This window comes from Rattus norvegicus, chromosome 2 (genome assembly GCF_036323735.1).
Source record: "Rattus norvegicus strain BN/NHsdMcwi chromosome 2, GRCr8, whole genome shotgun sequence".
NCBI classification, from domain to species: domain Eukaryota; kingdom Metazoa; phylum Chordata; class Mammalia; order Rodentia; family Muridae; genus Rattus; species Rattus norvegicus.
The window spans coordinates 24,709,392-24,730,486 of NC_086020.1; the positions used below are offsets into that span (position 1 = coordinate 24,709,392).

General features: G+C 44.9%; 1 protein-coding gene across 2 annotated transcripts in view; it reads left to right on the forward strand.

The window, feature by feature from the left end:
• Window positions 1-12,256: 12,256 nt before the first annotated feature.
• The window catches only part of Acot12 (acyl-CoA thioesterase 12), a 42,039-nt gene continuing 33,200 nt past the window's right edge, over window positions 12,257-21,095 (forward strand). Inside the window, exon 1 of one of the 2 annotated variants that reach the window (XM_063281213.1) lies at window positions 12,257-12,717. In XM_063281213.1, coding sequence (XP_063137283.1) covers window positions 12,537-12,717 — 181 coding nt within the window. In that variant the 5' untranslated portion in view covers window positions 12,257-12,536. 2 annotated transcript variants of the gene reach the window in all.

Below are 21,095 nucleotides of genomic sequence, written 5' to 3' on the forward strand. Positions count from 1 at the left end.
CCCTGAAGAAAAGTGAGTCTGACATAACCACCAGTCTGGTACTCGGGACAGGGGCTGGGGGAGGGGGGTCCAGACAGGCCTGGCAGGAGGGGGTCTATTACCACCAAAGGCTAGGCAGACATTGCTGATTTGGGCTGCTGTCCAGGAAAATATTGATATCTGATGACTGGGCAGAACTGGCTCCACCCCTCATATGGGCTTGGGATTTAGGGGTGGGGGAGCTGGCCCTGGGGAGTGTGAGAGCAGGAGGGTTTATACTGCCCCAGGCAGCTGCTGTACAGAGAGCAGGCCCTGCACATTGGAGTAGTTGCCTATGAATCAGCCCTGAGGGTGCGAGAATGGAAGAACTAGCCCTGCTATTCAACTCCCTTGCTCTTTGTCACCTGCAGCAAGTGGGAGACCTGGCCTTGGGGTCATGAGGATAGGAGAGATGACCATACCCTTCACCAGCCCCTGCACCTTGGCTGGGCCTCATAGTAGAGCTGACCCTGGAGGTGGGGTTATGAATGAGCTGGGCCTGAGGGCCTGAGAGCAAGAGAGCTTAGCTTAGAGCCAGGGCTTAGCCCCCTGCGTACTGCAGCACTTGGGAGAGTGGACCCTGCACCTCACCTGGACAACACAGTAGAGCTGGCCCTGGTGGTGTGGACATAGATAAGCCCACCCCATGGCATGAAAACAGGAGAGGAGGGTTGGCTGCACCCCTTGCTGTCTGCGACATTGGATCTGCCAGCACTGGCAGGGCAGAAGAGCTTGCCCTGGTGATATGGGTGCAGCAGGACTGGCTTTGAATTGGCCCATGAAACATCTACCCTATCAAGGAACCACTGGAGTGCATGAAGGGGTCCCAAAACTATAGGTTCTCCATGACCCGGGACAACAATAGGATCTGAGAAGAGTCTCAGTGAGGATCAGGTATGAACAGTGTAGCAGAAGCCAGAGGCCTTGAACCAGACCAAATGACTCATTGCAATGAACATTTACAAGCGAAGAAGTGTGGACAAAAGGGAATAACATGGGACACTGTGACACACTTCAGCTTCCACAACAAGATTGTTTTTCCCTGATAGGAGGAAGTTGCAAGGGTGGAGGGTGGGTATGAGGGACAGGGAGATGAGTGAGATTGGGGTTCATGTTGAAATTCACAAAGAACCAATAAAATTTGAGAAAAATAAATAAAAATAGAAGAGAGCATATTGTTCAATCTCCAGCTATTTAGTTTCTTTCACTATCTATGACAACCTAACCAAATCCGTTACTTTGATTCTTTTACATTTAGGACTTGCTTTGGCCTACACTGTGATCTGTTTTTGAGACAGTTCCACTGGCTGCTGGGAAGAATATCGAATAAAATACTCTGTTAGTACCTCAGGAAATTTTCTCTATGATGTGGACTAACTGAAATTTCTGTCGACATAGTCTGGATGGACTACCGGTGATGAGACGAGGGAGTGGCCGCTAGTTTGCATTATTGTGCCAGGACCCTTTATGCCCAGTAGTGTTTATCTTATGGATCTGAGAGCCTCGTGTTGGGTGCTTTGATACTTAAGGCTCTCATATCTTCCTGACGAATTATCCCTTGCCTTGCTACCCAGCATCTTTCTTGACTTTCCTGATTACTTTCATTTGAAGCCAACTAAATCAGGTATCAAACAGACTCTGCCAGCTTGTTTCGACTTATGTTTTCACAGCATGTTCACTTCTGTCCTCTAGCTCTCAAATTTCTGTATACCTTTGCCAGTGACATGCATTATTTTGGAAAAGAAATAGATGCCATTTTTTCTAAAGCAAGCAGCTTTTAATGAGAAAGTTAAGCCTATTCACATTTAGGGTAAGAAGTTTCCTATTGAGAACTTTAAAGGGTGTTGTAGTTTTGTTGGCTGTTCTCTGGTTGGTTGGATTATTCTCTGTTCTCTTTGCTTTCTCCCTTGTTCCCATTGGGGATTTTGTTCGGGACACGATCAACTTTCCAAAGTTTGCATTTTCCTCTCTCCCATTTCCTGTGCCCTTGTGACTGAGATCATCGTTCTTTCTCTGTGAGTTCTTGTCCTCTGCAGCCCTGACGTGGTGGTCATGAATTGCCTCAGCATGTGTTTTAAAATGTCTCCATTTCTCTTTGCTGACTGTGGTGACCTTTGTTAACAGTTGCTTATCCCTAGGCCTTGGAATATAGTCAGCCATGCTTTGGGGCCTTGTGTTAAGGGTTCTGCTGTTACGTGAAGTGTTTGCCAGTGAGAAGTGTAGTCCCAGGCCTCTTAACAATAATGCATCATGAAGAAGTCTTCTCTGGCTATGAGTTTGGGGACCTCAAAGTTACTGTTATGCTTGAGCATCCATTTCTTTTCATGACCTTTTTTCATCTATAACCCCATTGAATTTATTTTCTTTGCCTTTAGTTTAGATCTCAACTCCTTCTGATTCCCACAGGTTCTTAGATTTGGCCTCTTGATTAGATCATAGAGATTTTGGAAGGTGTTGTTGTGCCCGCTTCTTTATATTTCTTTAAGGACATTTGGATACAGTACTTCCTGGACCTTGTCTTCAATTTCTGATTTTTTTTTCTCTTGCTTTCTCAAAGCTGTTAGTGTTTTCCACTGTGATTTTATTTGGTCCACTGAGTTTTTCACTTCTAACATTTATTTGTTTGTTTACTTTCAAAATCCATTTCTTTGCTTAATTTCCACTCACACTGGTGATGTTTTTCACCTCCAGTTCCTGATTTAGCTTTCTCCTCGTCTGCCTGGAAATGTAAGATAAAGTCAACCGTGTCCACTCCAAGTTGCTTTTGGCAATTGTGTCTTGTTACAGCAATAGAAACCCTAAGACAGGAGTTGGCACCCTGTCTATGAATAGCAGGGGCTTCACTGTGACGGACCACATCAGGCACTTTGGGAAAGACTGTGGCAGCATTTTAATTTGGGGTCAGAAAAACCATTCAGTGCTCAGAGCTGGGTGCTGTGCTGTGCTGTGCTGTGCTGTGCTGTGCTGTGCTGTGCTGTGCTTAGGGGATGAGAATATTGAGAGCAGTCGGATGGTAGAGGCCCGAGTTATGAAGATTCAAAGGGAAGTAAATGCTCAACCAGGACTGCATGTGTGCTATTAAAACATGTGACAAGAGACCCGAACCAAAAAAGTGACATCTTTGGTTTGCCGAGCCAATAGATATTTCTTAGCTGTAGCTGAGGTGTTTAAGCAGAAACCAGCATCACTGAGGCAAAATCTTCTGAGAAGTATTTCTCAAACACATAGAAGCTGTGGTCCAGAGTGAACCAAGGCCAGACCTTGTGCTAGCCAAACTTGGTTACATGTAAGAGCATCCTGGGTAATTCTGCTTTCAAAGACATGAAGAGGTCTCGGAGGGGAGCTGAGCCTGGCACCAGGCAAGGCCAGGAGAGGCCACTGGTGAAGGGAAAGCCTCGGTTGCAGTAGAATCCTTAGTATAGACTGGGGTTATGGCGTTAAGGTTGACACCATGTGCCAGGGTCAGAGTCCCTGAAGAGAGACCAGGGAAAGCCTCCTGAAGAGACCAGGAAAGGGGGCAGCCCAGGTGCAACAGGGACACTAGCAGTTTGGAGAATGCCATAGAGAAATCACCAAAGGAGTGTGGTGGAGCCTGCCGGTCCTTTGAGACAAGTCCTTTGAAGCCCAGAGTATGATGAGTAAAGCCCACAAGTTCAACACCGAGTTTTTCACACTGCTGATTTGGGTTTCCTTTGATAAAATTGTGGCTGCGACCTGGTTCTCTCTTGGAGTAAGAAAGCATCTAACTTAAATTTGATTTTACCAGAGCCTGTGCTCAAGAGACTGGAATTTTTGAGAGACTGGGGTTTTAAGAGACTTGAATGTTTTAAAGAGACTGAACTTTTTAAGGTGTTTGAATTTTAAGGACTATTATAGTCTTATAATTTATAATGTGGTTTATATTTTTATACTGATATTATAAGATCTCGAGTTTGAACAAAAAAGGGAAAGTTAACAGCTTAATAGTAATGTATTGGTGTGTCAAGTACACTAGAGGTCAATTGTCCTGATTAGTTTTTGTCAACTTGTCACAAGCTAGAGTGACAAGAGGGAACCACCTCAATTGAGAAAATGCCCCAACCAGGCTACCTGAGGCACTCTTGTGGGTCATTTCCTTGATTTGTGATTGATATGGAATGGCTCAATGTAACGTGGGTAGTTAGACCGCTGGGTAGGTGGTCCTGAGTTTTATAAGAAAGCAGGCTGAGCAAGCTGTGGAGACAAAGTTAGTAAGCAGCACCCTCCATAGCTTCTGTATCAGTTCCTGCTTCCAGATTCCTGCCTTGAGTCCCTGCTCAGGCTTCCCAGCTTGAGGGACTGTAACCTGTCAGATGAAATGACCTTCTCCTCCTCCTCAGTTGCTCTTGGTCATGGTGCTCATCTTAACAATAGAAGCCTAACACAGTGTCCTCGCCAAAGACAGAACCTCGGTGGAGCTACAGGAGACACGAGGTACCCAAATTGGGAGCTATTTCACAAAAATAACTGATCTCTGAACTTTAATAGTTTCGAAATCATAAAATACAAATAAAAACAATTGTCCTTGACTGAGGGAGACACTGAATAGTAACACGTGGCCTTACTAAAACGATTGCTGAGTTACAAATGGGCTTGGAGGATTAATTTGTAACGGAATGAATGCTAACTTCCTCATTTTGATAGTGCGTTTGATAGTGTATTTTGACTAATGACATGTCCTGTTCAGAAAAATTTCAAACTAACACATTGACAGTGTGCATTTAAATGGTCCAGAGGAAACCAGTTCTTTGCATAGTACTTCCAAATTTTCTGTAGGGTGTGACTAAGTATGCGTGCACATGTGCTCTCTCTCTCTCTCTCTCTCTTTCTCTCTCTCTCTCTCTCTCTCTCTCTCTCGCACACACACACACACACACACACACACACACACACACACACACACACACAGAGTTGAGGGAGACTGATATTAAGTCCAGTAGTTAATCAAAAGTAGTGTGTAACCTGAGGAATTGCAGAAATCTGTCAGTTTTCCGAGCATGTGTACTACCCCATCTTCCGATGACTAGAGTAACCCCCATTTGCAGCATATGCACATGTGCTATCTTCCAATACGAACTCTATAAAGGCAAGAATCGTATCTGTAGCGCTTGCCCATATGCCCTAGACAAGGTGAGCATCCAATGGGTGTGCACTGAAATGATTGCTGATGGGTGGGAATAGAGGAGTGGAGAGGTTGAGAGTGAGGCAGAACAAAATGCCCTTTCCATCCCTCACACCTCCTAAGCCTTGTACCATAGATCTGTTTATGGCTATCACAGCCCAGCTGAGGCAAGAGCCAGGTCTTTTACTACTAATCCCTAGTCATGTGCTGTTGGGCAAGTTAGCACAGCTTTCTTAACTGCAAAGTGGGGATATAAAAATAGTTCATATATTTTTAAGGGATGTGTGACTTGTTTCAGGATAATTACCTGCACGCGACTCTCTAAAGAGATATTACCTGTAGGATGGTTTTGAGAATTAAAGACCACCCAATAAATAATAAATCACACTGGTCACAATTATATACTTTATAACAATAATTTCCATGGTCTGACTATACTCCATGAACTAGGAAAATACCCACTGTAGGTTATACTGGTTCTCCCTCCCTTACCAAAGCTCCCAGAAATAAGTCTTGAACTCAAAATATATTGACAAATACCTTGGCCATATAGCTAGGCTCTTCTCTGACAAGATCACAACTTGCATTAGTCATTCATTCTAATCTGTATTCTGCCACCGTGGCTGGTTACCTGTGCTGTGGTGCATCTGTCTTAATCACATTTTCCTGAACAAACCCAAGCAAATCTCCCACACCGGGCTCTATCCCAGGATTCTTTCTGTCTCCCAGATGTCCCACCTTCTATTCTACCCTTTCCTATAGGCCATAGTTTTTTGTTCCTTTTTTTTTTATCAGCAGGTGATGCATCCATACAATACACAAGATATCCTCTCTACAATCTATTTTACAAAAACAAAAGTCTAATGCGGTACAAGTCAACTGAGTGATGTGCTCAAAGTAGCCCAGGAAGTGGGATGGTCCAACTCAGACATGAGCCAAGGCCATCATAAATGGCCTTTGTTAAACAAAACAAAACAACAACAACAACAAAAACCATGTTGGTAAAGGCTTCCAGGTAAGCCTTATCCCTTTGATGAAACGCTTCTTACAACAGAGGTACCTGGCTTTAGTGCCCAGAGTCATGTGGAAGGTTGCAAGCTCTAGATGATTGTTTCCACCCCTAGAGCTCCTGACCCTCTGAGTCTGCAAAGGAAGAACAATCATGAGAACCAGCTCAGAAGGCTGGAGATGGAGTCCTGTGGTGAAACTAAAGAGTCAGGAGGGGCAGCTGTCAAGTGGGGCTTATCGTTGCTGGCAGGGTGTTGCCCAACAAGAGAAAAACACCAGCTCAGCCCTGGCTTCTGCCTGGGGCAAATCACCTTTGGAGATGAACAGCAACAATTTTCTAAAATCAGAAATGACCAAAAGAGGTAGGTTACTTGAGTAGCTTAATAGCTTTTAAAAAAATAAATCCATAATTTAAAAATTTCTCAAAAGAAACCCCTGTGGTTTCAAGAACTTCCCTAGGGAATTCTAGGCTTTATACAAGGTTTCCAGTCACAGAATCCAGAGAAAACTTCCTCGACCCAAAACCAAACCAGAAAAAGGCAATTCTAAAGAAAGAATAGGAAAAAAAAATAGTGGTCGAGGTGACATATCCCTGTAAACACAACACTTGAGCAACTTAGGCAGAAGGATTGCTACAAGTTTGATTCCAGCCTCTAGGACATAGCATTATCAGGCCATCCTGGGGTACATGCACTCAAGCTCCCAAAACAAAATAAACCAATGGGAGAGGAGGGAGGAGCAAGAGGATCGAAGGGGAGGGAAAGGGGGAGGGGGAGGAGAAATAAACCAAGGAGAAGAAGGCTGAAGAAAAAGGAGAACTAAAGAGAAAGGATCACAGACCAATGTCTCTCAACAGTATAGATGTAAGATTCTTTAAGGAAACATAATGTGACAGAAATTGGCAATACCTGAAAAAATGGTGTCATGACCCATTAGAATTCAAGATTAGAGCAATCAGTGCTCTCTAATACAATGACAGGCAGTGGTAGTGGTGATGGCCAGGAGACTTCCCAGAGCAGTTGCCTGGTCCTGCAATGACATTGGACTCCCCTAATCTGGGGAGAGAACAGCCTGGAATCTGTGCCCATGGCCTTTGTTCTAACAAAATGAAGTCCTGAGCTCAACACAAAGTTGATGACTCTGAATGCATGGATACAAACAGGAGAAAGGTTGGTTTAAAGATATAGGTACTGGACAGGTCAGTAAAGGGTATGCATAAACCACAGTGACCCCTTGAGTAGCAACCAAAGGCCAAGAAGAACAGAAGATCCTCTGGCCAAGACATTGGCAGCCCGAACATATGGAACACTATTCTTCAAATTTGTTTCGAGTGTTTGCATTGAAGCCTTAAACTCCAACTTTGTAAATGAGTATCTTAATGAGAGCACTGCTCTGGTATCTTTCCTAACCTCTACCAAAAGTGAAGAGAGTCCATTGTTAATAAACTAATCTTGGTATAAAATACATGAACCAACCCAACCCTCAGCTTGGGATTTGTCTCTTGTGGTGGAAGGACTCCTGGCTGCCTTTCTCATTGCAGCACAGTACATGTCTCAGCTGCTTTTGCTCTCTTCCTCTCCACATGACCTTGGCACTCATTGTTGCAGACCCCAGTGCCAGGTACGGGTATCCTCTTGTTCTTCTGAGAGACGCTTCTAGAACAGATCTTTTATAAAGGAACCATACAGGTAGACGAGTATACCTTAACTTCTGTGCATCTGGGAGGGACAGCTGCGCTAATGTAACGTAGTGGTTCACATGAGAAAATCCTCAATAGGTTCAGGTATACCGACACTTGGTCCCCAGTTGGCAGCACTCTTTGGAGCCTCGCTGGAGAAAGTATATCACTGGAGGCAGGCTTTAAAAGCTCACAGCCGGGCTGGAGAGATGGCTCAGAGGTTAAGAGCACCGTTTGTTCTTCCAAAGGTCCTGAGTTCAATTCCCAGCAACCACATGGTAGCTCACAACCATCTGTAATGAGATCTGCCATGGCAATGACTGTACATTCCCAGCATACATTTGGTTCAGCTCCCACCTTCACCTGGGAGCAGATACTTCACAGTTTAAATAAAAGGCAGACCCTTTCTGCCCCCTTCCTCCTTTTTTTTTTCTTTCTTCCCCCTCTTGTCTCTGTTGTCCTCAGTAAACCTCTTCCATGTGGGACCAAATGGGCCTGGTGTCGTCCATCTGGACGTGAGCTGCCATTCTATGACAACAGGCCCTTATCCTCTGGAACTGCAAGCCCAAATGCATGTATTTCTATAAGTTGCTTTTGGTCACAGTGTTTTATCACAGCAACAGAGAAGTAGCTAGCACATCTTTAGCAAGCTTGCACGTGCCTGGGAATCTCCTGGGAAAGTTCCTGTTCTGACAGGATGTTTGGGAGGGGGCTAGGGTTCTACACTTTCAACAAGTTGCACTGATGGTCTGAACACCCACCCTACTTAGGCCCTCCTCCCCAAGCCTCCTTCATTTTCTACTGCAGTAAACCACATGCCCTCCAATTCCTGACTGAGGGCCTGTTTCTGGGAGAGAGTCTCTCTCTCTCTCTCTCTCTCTCTCTCTCTCTCTCTCTCTCTCTCTCTCCAATGTATACTTTTTTATTTATTTATTTTTAATTGGATATTTTATTTATTTACATTTTGTTATCCCCTTTCTCAGATTCCCCTATCCCATCCTCCCTCCCCCCTGCTTCTATGAGGGTGTTCCCCCACCCACCCACTCCTGCCTGCCTCCCTGCCCTGGCATCCCCCTACACTGGGGCATCAAGCCTTCACAGGACCAAAGGCCTCTCCTCCCATTGATGCCAGACAATGCCATCCTCTGCTACATGTGCAGATATAGCCATGGGTCCCTCCACGTGTACTCTTTGGTTGTTGGTTTAGTCCCTGGGAGCTCTGGGGGGGTCTGGTTGGTTGGTATTGTTGTTCTTCCTATGGGGTTGCAAACCCCTTCAGCTCCTTCAGTCCTTTCTCTAACTCCTCCATTGGGGACCCTGTTCTCAGTCCAATGGTTGGCTGCGAGCATCCACCTCTGTATTCGTCAGACTCTGGCATAGCCTCTCAGGAGACAGCTATATCAGGCTCCTCTCAGCATGTACTTCTTGGCAACTACAATAGTGTCTGAATTTGGTGTCTGTATATGGGATGGATTCCCAGGTGGGGCAGTCTCTGGATGGCCTTTCCTTCAGTCTCTGCTCCACTCTTTGTCCCTGTATTTTCTTTAGACAGGAACAATTGTGGGTTAAAAGTTTGGAGTGAATGTCCCATCCCCCAATGGTGGGAGGTGGGCTTGCCTAACCTCTGGATATGGTCTCTACAGGTTCCCCCTCCCCTTTGTTGGGCATTTCAGCTAATCCCATCCCTGTTGGATCCTGGGAACCTCTTACTTTCCTGGCATCTGGGACTTGCTGGTGGCTACCCCCAGTTCCCCACCCCCCATTGCTACACACCTTTGTTCAAATTCCTGACCCTCTGTATATCATCCCCTTCTCCTCCCATTCCTGATCCTGCTCCCCCCCAACCCCCCTCCTTTCTTCCTCCCATGTTCCCCCCTCCCTCTACCTCCAATGAGTATATTGTTCCACTTTCTATAAAGGACTGAAGCACCCACACTTTGGTCTTCCTTCTTCTTGAGCTTTATATGGTCTGTGAATTGTATCTTGGGTATTTGGAACTTTTGGGCTAATTCCACATTCTTAACAGTAGAAACTGTGGAAGATCACCTTACCTCCAGAGGGATGGGTTTTCCCACTTAAACACTCTGAAGAGTTTCTTGTGTCTTGAGATTATGTAATTTACAACCCTCTACTTGTCCAATTTTCTTGCTCTGTGCATGATCTTTAACGATTGGTCTGGCTCTCCATATGCTGTTAATCCCCAAAAGATATCTCTGAACACAAATGGACAAATGTGGGGCTTTCTTTCAAATAATAAAACTTTCATGCCAGGGTATTTGAGATAGAAAATGGTCACACATGCCGATGACATTTTACCTTAGTGTCTACCACAAAGGAGATGAAATGTAATCAAGTCATGCAAACAAGAGGTGATAAAGGTAAAGAAACACGAGAGTTAAGCATACCGTGTCTTTTTTTTTTTTTTTTTTTTTTTTTTTGGTGAAATACCTCTAGATAGTCATATACAGACACACGTTGTCTTATTTCAAACAGTGTTTTTGGATAGTGTCTTCTGATACCTAAGCTTAAACGTTTGCAAAATGCCTAAGGTTCTTAAGAACTCACAAAAGGGCACACAATTTTACTATCACCATTTTAGCCAAGAATAACACACCTTGGCCCACAGATGGCTTACTTCTAATACTTTAGTAAATTTCCCCAAGCACAAGCAGATAAAACTCACTGTTACTGCTGTGTAACAAAGGAGCCCACACATCGAGCTGGCACTTGACTATGAGCACTAATGCCTCATTCATTCCTAAGTCTGCATATCTGCTGGGTGCCTCTGTTTGCAAGGCTGTGGGTGGCAGGGACCACCAGTAATGTGACTGAATATGTGAATCCAGTCAGATGCTGATAAGCTAGGTGTAGATTATTCTTACGGCAAAAGTCCCTGAGAGTACAAGGTGTCACTATGGGTGCAACTTGATACACTTCTACCTCCTCACTTTTCACCGAAAACCAAGTCATGTGACCAAAGTCCGACATCAGTGAAAGCCTCCCACAGAGTTACCGGGAGATGGAGAGAACACGTGGTGAATCCACTGATTCCTAAATGGCGAGGCTTGCCGTTACAGAAGATATATAAAAAGTTATAAAAACATTTCAGGCGTCTTCCGATAGGGGTTACCACACACGACAGGGATCCAGTCACACTGTTCCTGAATAAGTGGACGGCTACAGAAAGAGAACATCTTTCATACAGCAGCTTTAATTGGCGTTAAAGTCACTTTTGGAGTCCGAGAATGTGATTCATTTGGTATGGGTGCTTGCCCAACACATGGGGACCCTGGGCTCACCCCTCCAGCACTTCAAACACAGCATACACCTGATCTCATACTGGGGGGGGGGGCAAGGCGAGTACAAATCCAGCCCAGGCTACATAAGTCCTTCTTTTAAAAAATCATTTTTAATGCTACTAATAAGATCTCACTTAATACTTGCCTATTTTTATTTGTGTTTCTATACTCTGAAACTGGCCAGATGCAGAGGATCCTAAAAGCTATCAACTCAGTACTCTCTTTCTCCTCATTTATTAAATACATATGTATTTACAAAGGAGACAAACCCCCAGGATTGGGGCTGGAGAGATGGATCAGCTCTGACATCAGACAGCTCACGACTGCCTACAATTCTAGCTCATAACTGTCTATAATTCCACCTCCAGGATGGTCCTATGTCTCCAGCCTCAGGTATGTATACCCACCCACAGACAAATACATACACATACTTCAAAATAATAATTAAAAAAAATCTTTAAAGGCACAGGCTCTCCTTGGTGATCCTGGGCTAGGCTTGGTGGCCAGAGGCCTAATGTTGGAACTGCAGCAATATTCCCAGGAGTTGGTGAGGAGTTGGAGGCCCTTGGCTTCCAGTCACCTGGTCGCGATGTTTTAGCCAGTACCGGACAAGCCACCTCACCCCTCCTGGCCTCCATGACTCCATCCATGGATCCGGGAGCCACTGGAGGGTTTTGATGTCCCTGTGTCCCTCAAAAGAACAGTTTTGTGAAGCCAGTGGCTGCTGCTCTACAAAGTATAGCACCTGCTGGCCCTGAGTGTGAGCCTCGAGTTCATATACAGTGTCCTAGATTTGTCTCGCACAAACGTCGGGAGACACTAGAAAACCCAGGAAGTTGCCCTCTCTAGCTGGGTGACTCTGATGCACTTACACACTCCAGCTCCCCGGGGCCTTTGTTTTTCAGTCTGTTTGGCAGTAGAATCGGTTTCCTAACACATGATCTTTGGATTCGCTACAGTGTCCTAAGAATCTAAAGGTAGTTTGAACAAAGGCCCGGGCAGTAAGTGTTGCAATGCCTGGCATGGGGGAAAAGGGCCAACTACTAAACCTACCAAGCAACAAAGCCCAGAAGCCAAGCTCTCTAAAACTTTCCCACAGCATAAGGCTCTGCACTCTCCGGAGAGCACGCAATCCCTCTAATGCTCCCTCCTTTGCCAAGGTCTTCAGATAGTGACCATTGTCCCTCATTCTAGAGAACACCTGTCTTGGCCCTGTGGGTGCGGGTCGGAGCTGGGGCGGCGATCCTGTTCTGCTCCGGGAGAGGCTGGCTTCCTCCCTCTCCCTCCTCGCGACAGTCCCGGGGTGACTTGTAGGACCCTGACCTCTCACCTCCTAAGCACCTGGGGCGGGCGCAGGCGGCGCCCTTTGGAGCAGAGGCGGGCCCCAAGGGATATGGATGGCCTGCCACTGGCGTCCGGAGCTGGAGCTCTCTCAGCCGGGACGATGGAACCGACAGTGGCTCCCGGCGAGGTGCTCATGAGCCAGGCCATCCAGCCTGCGCACGCCGACTCGCGCGGCGAGCTGAGCGCCGGGCAACTACTTAAGTGGATGGACACCACTGCCTGCCTGGCCGGTAGGTGCGCGGCCCACGAGAGGGCACCGTCGGGCGGGGAGGGCTGCTGCTGGTGGCCCGTGGCCCGGGGGTGATGGTGTCTGGGAATCCTGAAGGACTGAAGTGTCTGGAACTGGGGATGCACTAGGCTGGCTTGGAAGCCAGAGAGAGCGTGGGAAAAGGAAGGAAGCAATTGAAGGGTAATGTTCCCAGAGAATGATGACTAAGTTAGCTGCTGACAGCGACTTAGACCAGTGGTCCCCGGACGTTTATGTGTCAGGACTCCTTTCAACGCACAAAATAAGGTGATGACACCTCCCCCTCGCAAAGACTTTGTTTTATAGATTGCATATATCTGTATTTAACCACATTCAAAATTCTAAAGATCGAGTTCATTGATTAAGTAGAACTGAGACTGGAAAAAAGTGTCTATACCGCAAGAATGAAACACAGATTCACCTCTCGATCTCACAGGCACGCGTGCACACACACGAGCTCGCGCACACACTCATGTTAACATATTTTCTTGACAAACAACTGCATTATTTACTGCAACAACAAAAGTGTTCTTACTCAACTGGAAGATTTAAAATCTTCCTTGGTAAAAGATTGCTCTTTGCCAGATTCCCTTCTCTGTTCAGTTTACTGCCATCAACAGTCACTGGAAACTTGATATTCCTGAGAGAGAATGGGGGTTAGAACAACAAAGGCCTCGTGGTATGATCCAGTTGTGAAGGGCTGCCTGGCTTGCATGAGGCCGGTGTGACTTCCATCTCAGTACTGAGGGTGAGGGTAGGGGGCACAAAAACCATGCAATATGGACTGAATGTCATCTGCATGCCATCCCTGAAGTTTGTATTTTGGAAGTGACAGTTCCCTGGTGTAGCTGTGCTGCTTAAGCAAGTGACCAGGGCTAAAGAGAAGAGCACATCCTTATCCCAGGGGGCTAAGCTTTAGACCTTAGAAGCACGTGAGGCTGAAGCAAGAGCTGGTCTGCCCATCAGGAAGAGAGCTTTCACCAGTCTGACGTGGCAGGTGGCAGACCTCACAGCCTTCAGAACTCTGAGAAACTAAATGTCTATTAGCCAAACCTCCCAGTCCATAATGGTGTGCTGTGGTCGCCCCAGAAAAGGCAGTCCCTCAGCATTGCTATGATTTATGATCTGACTTTGAACAACTTACCATTAAGATTGAACGAAAGCCCTGCTTTTGAAACCAGTGTGTTATAATGTAAATGGATTTCTAACTAAACGCCTAGGCTGAGCAGGGCATGGATGTCCTATGCCCACGCCGAATTCTCTCATCTTTAGACCCATTATAGTCTTGGATACAAGCACTTGGCCATGCCTCCCTTCTGAAGAAAATCTTTTGGTATCCTAGTGTAATCTTGCTTCCCTGGGATCTGTTATCTCTACACAGTGAGCTTTAAATACACAATTCACATCACCGATTCCCACGCAGGACCTCTCCGTAGCTTCCCATCATCCTTAAAGTAAAACCCAAGGTCTCTCCATTCTTCACAGATGCTTCTTGGAGTGGAAAACTCACTCTCTGAGGGGCCAGATAGAATCAATCCTGAGTTGATTCTGAGCCTAGCTTAGGCTGTTCCACCAGAGGCTATTGGCACTAAGAACAAGTGCAGTGTCATGTTCCCCATACAAATCATCTCCCTGGTAACAGCCTCCCTTCCGAACTGTCTGATAGCAGCAATGGCAGCTGGTATTTTTCTAGAGTGTGTGAAGATTTTGTCCTTAAGGAATTTGCACCTTCTCTTTCTTTGCCCGTTCCCATGTCTCGCTCCTCAGTTTCAATGTCCTTTCTCCATTTCCCCAGCTTCCCTTGTCTCTGAAGTCCTGACCTTTGTGCTGAACCTCTGTTTCCACTGCCTGGTTCTAGCTCTGGGCAAAAAGGTGGAAAGAATTCGACGTAGGAGGGACTTTAATGTCACAGGTAACATTCCATATACTGCACACAGCACAAGTATAGTTCAAACCATTACGGACACCTGCTTTTCCTAATGGATTAAGACAGTGCTTACCCTCTCCTGTTAGTCACCCATGAAATTTGGCTACATTTTCTTTTTTTTTTTTTTAAGTTGGATATTTTATGTATTTACACTTCAAATGTTATCTCCTTCCCCCTTCTCCCATCCCCCATTCCCTTCCCCCCTCCTTCTATGAAGATGTTCCCACTCCCACTCACCCACTGCATCCCCCCACCTCATTCCCCTACACTGGGGAAACAAGCTTTCACAGGTCCTCCTATTGATGCCCAACAAGGCCATCCTCTGCTACATATGCAGCTGGGGCCATGGGTCCCTCCATGTGTACTCTTTGGTTGGTGCTTTAGTCCCCAGAGTTCTGGGGAATCTGGTTGGTTGATATTGTTGTTCTTCCTATGGGGTGACAAACCCCTTCAGTCCTTTCTATAACTCCTCCATTGAGGTCCCCAAGCTTAGTCTGATGGTTAACTGCAAGCATCCTCATCTGTATCAGGAAGGCTCTGGCAGAGCCTCTCAGGAGACATCCATATCAGGCTCCTGTCAGCAAGCACTTCTTGGCATCAGCAATAGTGACTGGGTTTGGTGGCTGCATATGGGATGGATCCCCAGGTGGGGCAGTCTCTGGATGGCCTTTCCTTCAGTCTCTGCTCCACACTTTGTCTCTGTATTTCCTCCTGTGAGAATTTTGTTCCCCCTTCTAAGAAGGACTGAAGCATCCACACTTTGATCTTCCTGCTTCTTGAGCTTCATATGATCTGTGAATTGTTTCTTGTGTATTCTGAGATTTTGGACTTGTAACCATTTATCAGTGAGTGCATACCATGTGTGTTCTTTTGTGACTGGGTTACCTCACTCAGGGTGATATTTTCTAGTTCCATCCATTTGCCTAAGAATTTCATGTAGTCATTGTTTTTAATAGCTGAGTAATATTCCATTGTGTAGATGTACCAACTTTCTGTATCCATTGCTCTGCTGAAGTACATCTGGGTTCTTTCCAGCTTCTGGCTATGATAAATAAGAGTGCTATGAACACAGTAGATCATGTGTCTTTGTTATGTGTTGGAGCATCTTTTGAATATATGCCTAGGATGGTATAGCTGGATCCTCAGGTAGTACTATGTCCCAATTTTCTGAGTGACGGCCAGACTGATTTCCAGAGTGATTGTACCCGCTTGCAATACCAACACCAGTGAAGGAGTGTTCCTTTTTCTCCACATCCTTGCCAGCATCTTAGCCATTCTGACTGTGAGGTAGAATCTCAGGGTTGTTTTGATTTGCATTTCCCTAATGACTAAGGATGTTGAACATTTCTTTAGGTGCTTCAGGCCATTCGATATTCCTCAGTTGAGAATTCTTTGTTTATCTCTGTAGCCCATTTTCAATGACAGTCCCTTTGTTTTATTTGGCTGGTTTGTTTGATTTCAGACTTAACAGTTCTAACAAGATGTGAATTGGGTTCTGACAATATTACAAGGTGTGAGAAATATGTAAATAAAAGAAAGACGTACAGAAACTATTGGCATGGCTGATAAGAGAAATGCCTGTTTCCAAGGCACTGAATACGATTGGCATAAGAGATTCTAATTTGACCTTTTGGGGACTTAGATCATAGGAAGACTGTAGATGATCATCTCTACTATGCTTTAGTAATTATATCGCCATCAGTAACTTCATAACTGGAAATGTTACTATTAAAGGAATGAAGACTCCTCATGATAAGGTGGCTTGTGAAATCAAATAAGGACCATATTGAACACTCTACGGGAATAAGAGCCAATCAGGAGACATTTTCCAAGTTAGATGGGCTTGAATCTTAAGAGTAACGCAAAAGCAGGATTCTCTAGCATCATTCCAATCAGAGTTCTGTTGCCCGGTGCTCTGAATATTTACATCCCCTAAGGTAAATAAAGCCATGGCCATGTCCCCAAGGCACTGCCGGAATCCAAAACATCTTTCTCCATGTTGAATAAAAATGGAACAGCTCCGATCGCATTAGCATAAGGCCCCACAACTGCCATCGACCCCTTATTCTTCTTTCAGTCTTCTCACACTGGAAGCTTGAAACCATCACTGTGTCCTCCTCCACCCCCGTGTTCTCTTCTTGCTTGAACTCTCCCAAGACCACACTTTCTTCTCCATGGTATTGGTGAGTCTTTTGGAATGTTTACCTTTAACGAGTGCCACCTGACTCACAACCGTACCCTTATCTAGGATTCATCCTTGATGAGTGCGTGTGTCTTCCTGCTCCACACATTCAATACACAACCCCTTCATGTTCGGATTTACTAACGCCATGTTAGAGGAATCTCTTCAGCCCAGCCCCTGTGCTCAACCTCCACTCCACTGCCCACTCTCCGGCCCTACTATCCTGCCTCGTGGATTTCAGAATGACGCTCAAACTCTTCTCGCTGCATTCTGGTCTCACCTCTGGAGTGCATCTAAAGTACATCTGGAAGTTGCTGACCTCATCACGTCGGACACCTTTTTGTCTTTACTTTTTTTTTCTTTAAAAATGGACTCACAAGCTCACTTGGAGGGTTTGTTGAGGAAGCAGAGCTACTCACACATACTTGTCTGAAGACAGGTCCTCCTCTATCCAGGGGAAGATCATCCTGTTTGACCCCGTGTGCAGCTTTGGGAAGGATGCACTTGGATCCCTGAGGCAGGGAGGGGAGAGGGGACACCCACCCACCCAGCCAGATCATCTGAAACTACCCTAGAGATCAGTGGGGTGACAGATGTCACGACCAGATCACCCCCAACATCCCCTTTGTTTCTTTACTAAAGGTTGAAAGGATCTTTCCTCTAACCTGGTCAAGTATTTCCTATCAGAAATCTTTCTCACATCAATAACAATGATTAACTTTGGAGAGAACAGCAAATAAAGGTAAATTAAGGCAACTGAGAAGTGAATGAAAGTGTTTGAAACACATGGACGTCATACTCAGGAGAACAGAGACCCGGCTTTTCTTTTTTTCTTCTTTATTTAGGTTTTTTGAGGTGGTGGTAGTGGTGGTGGTTCTTGTGTGTGTGTGTGTGTGTGTGTGTGTGTGTGTGTGCATGTCTCTGTGTGTGTGTGTGTGTGTGTGTGTGTTAGAAAGCTGCAGGTTTGCCAATTTGAACATCCAAAGGACAATGTTTGAGGGAAGCACATCCATTGCAATGTGAAGAGAGAAAGACAGGGGGGTAACAGCTCTGCTTTACTTGGAGTCCTTGAGCAGATGTCTCATACACTTTGAATTTGGGATGTATAGGGTAGACTTCAAATTTCCAAGGAAAGACCAGGGAAAGTGAAGGAACCAAGTCCATCTCTAAAATGACAGGGCTCTATGGTTTATATTTAGTAAACTGAACCACCCGCTTTTCCAGGAAAACAACAAAAGCAAAACTAACACTTGTCAAAGAGCTCATCAGGGCCCCCTCTTTCAACAACCAATCAACAATAGCTCGGAGCTAATAGAAAACCCTTGCATCCAATTAAGCTGGAAAACATGATTTATTCTTCGAAGATAATTAGTGGAAACCAATGTATAGATGACATTGATGCTGGAATTAAAATTCGAAGGCTTTAATGTGGCTATTATAGTTACACTCAAGGAAATTTATATTATCTTAAAGATTAGAAAAAGACAATAACTCAGAAAATGAAATAGAAAGTGTTGACAATAGACAATAGGAAAACTCAATAACGGGATTATAGCATCGAAATTTCAAAACACATTGTATATCCTTAACTACAAAATGAAAAATGGCTGGGAGAAAAGTCAACAAATATATATAAAACCTTTCATACAGAAACAAAGTTATGGTCCAGTCATATAGCACACTTGCCTACCATGCATAGGGTTAGAATTAAATCTCTAGCATCATACAAATACAAAAAGTTTCATACAATCATGAAAAAATAAAAGAAAGCTTTTACATATGCAGAAGGTCTCCCAAAGGAGAAAATGTCCCCAAACATGCTGAAAATTATCATACAGTTAGATTCAAGAATCCATACATCACCAAGCAAGATTAATTTAAAAATTATCTTATATAGGCATATTATAATCAGATATGTTTAAGAAAAAGTCTTAAAAGGAGCCAGAAAGGCTGTGCTCAGTGTAGCCAGTGATAAAAGTTACCACCGACCTCACTGGCAGCAGCAGAGACCTGGTTGGCCCAACTACATCAGTGCGTTCAGGTAATTGGTCACAGCGGAGGTCAGAAGATAGCTAACAATATCTGGTAATACCATTTCTGAAAAGATGACAGACAAGAGCTTCCAGACCCCATCTAGGGTCTGTTCTTGGCCTTCCTTCCCTTCAACTCCATCTCACTCCTCCTTCTCACTGCCATTTAGCGGCAAAAGCCCCCCTCAGGCCTGCAGTAACCACCGCCCTGTCTGCCCCCCTCAGGCTCACGGTAACCACCGCTCTGTCTGCTCAGCAGCCTTGCTGTCCACTCTCCTCTCACACCTAACTCACTCTGGGTCGCCCTTCAGATCTCAGCTCAAGAACCTTCACTTGTTCCATGAGCCGTGGGCTCTAGGATCTCTTCAGAACACGGAACTCATTCTGTCATTGTACATCTGCGTGATCAGTCTCTGGCTTTCCCTTTACACTTCATGGAAATTGAGGCCATGGGTGCATTTCCAGCCCCCTGGAGAGATGCTGGCATAGCACAGGTGTACAATTAGTATTGGTTGAGGATAAGAAGGAATGGGTACCGGTGTTTACCTTATCAGTAGCCATATTATGAATGCATGGATTGTTCTCGCTCGGCTAATGGACTTACATCTCCCTGGGAAATCAGTAATAGCTCCAAGTATTTCTACTGTCACTGAAAGTGTGAAGGGGAACCAGGACAATGTTGTCCTTTTGAATTCATATTGGTGGAGAACAACTTCCATATCAGAAGGGGAATCAAAGGGCTCACAGGAGCCATTGGAACTCTATGTGGGAGCAATGGGCCCGAAAGAGACTGGTCAGTTATAAAAGAATTCAGCAAAAAGACAAGGATTTGGAAGTGTCAAACTCTAGACATGTTCAGGGTGAACTCAGCTGGAGTCAATGTGGCAAACGTGAGGTGTATTCATCTGATTTCCAGTCACCTTGGTAAAATGAAGAAAAGACAATGTGTAATCATGCCCACGAGTGAGGGACCTAATGTTGGCCTCTTTTATTAGTGTCTTTTCCTTTTTATTGATTCCTACAAGTGTGTAGTAGAAAGTATGGCTGTTGGGGCCAGGTTCAGTGAGGTGCTCTCTGACAGCATTCTTAACCTTGTCCACCCAACTCTTTCCTAGAATTCCTATTATACACAGTCAAAAAACCATTAGAATGATCATTTGAATCTTTCTAGGATTGAATTTCCTCATTTAAAGATGGGACCAATGATAGTACTAACCTTCTCTGACCAGTGTGCATGGTTTGGTGCATGGCCAATGGCTAGCATGCATGGCTTGGTGCATGGCCAGTGAGAAGTGCTTCGTAAAGTTCCAACTGTCACCTGCTGCTGATTCTCCTTGGTCCACCATGCAGTCTGTCACTGTGCTCTGTAAGCATGGTATTCTCCTGGAAAGTGCAATAGAGCGATACATTCTTATCTTAATGGTTACTACATTTTAATTACTTCAGTCACTTAAAATTGGCAAATCACATTGTTGTACGCGGTCAAAAGAACATTTTAACCTAACTCAACAGCCTGTCCCTTCACCAGCCGAGTGTTTATTAGGTACTATTTAAATAAATCAATGTTTTACCGAATGCTTTTGGAAAAAACATTCATTACTTCTCTGGAAAATGTTGGCTCTAAGGGTATAGTCTTAGAGTGGCTCTATCAGGGCCTCTGAGCAGACTGGTAAGATTTCCACTCAATGCCTGGAAATCAGCTGAACATGCCTCGTGTTTGCCTCAAGCTGAGTCTACCCTGAACAAGACTAGAGTTTTACGCTTCCAAATCCTTGTCTTTTACTAAATTGTTTTATAACTGACTAGCCTCTTACGTTTCCGCTGCTCCTATATAGAGTTCCAAAATGGTTAATTTCTCCACCTCTACTTACCAAAGATGATCAGTTAGTCCATACATTGTAACCCACTCTACGCAGGGAACAAGAATTTAGTGTAATTCTCTGTCACTTCTTTATAATGTGTATCAACTGTGAAGCCTTCAAGTTTAAAAATGAAGCTAAATGTTCTTTAAAAGGCAGCAAGCCAAGCAAGATATACACACCTGAAAACCTGGCGCCCAAGAGGGTAAGGTGAAAGAGGGTGGGGGTAGGGAGTGGATCCTGAGCTACAAAATGAGTTCCTGGCCAACCTAGTCTCTGTAGAAAGAATCTGTTGGGAGCCGTGGGGGTGGGGGAGTCAATGAAAATCTGTTTGGACTTTAACTGAATGCCTCTCAAAAACAA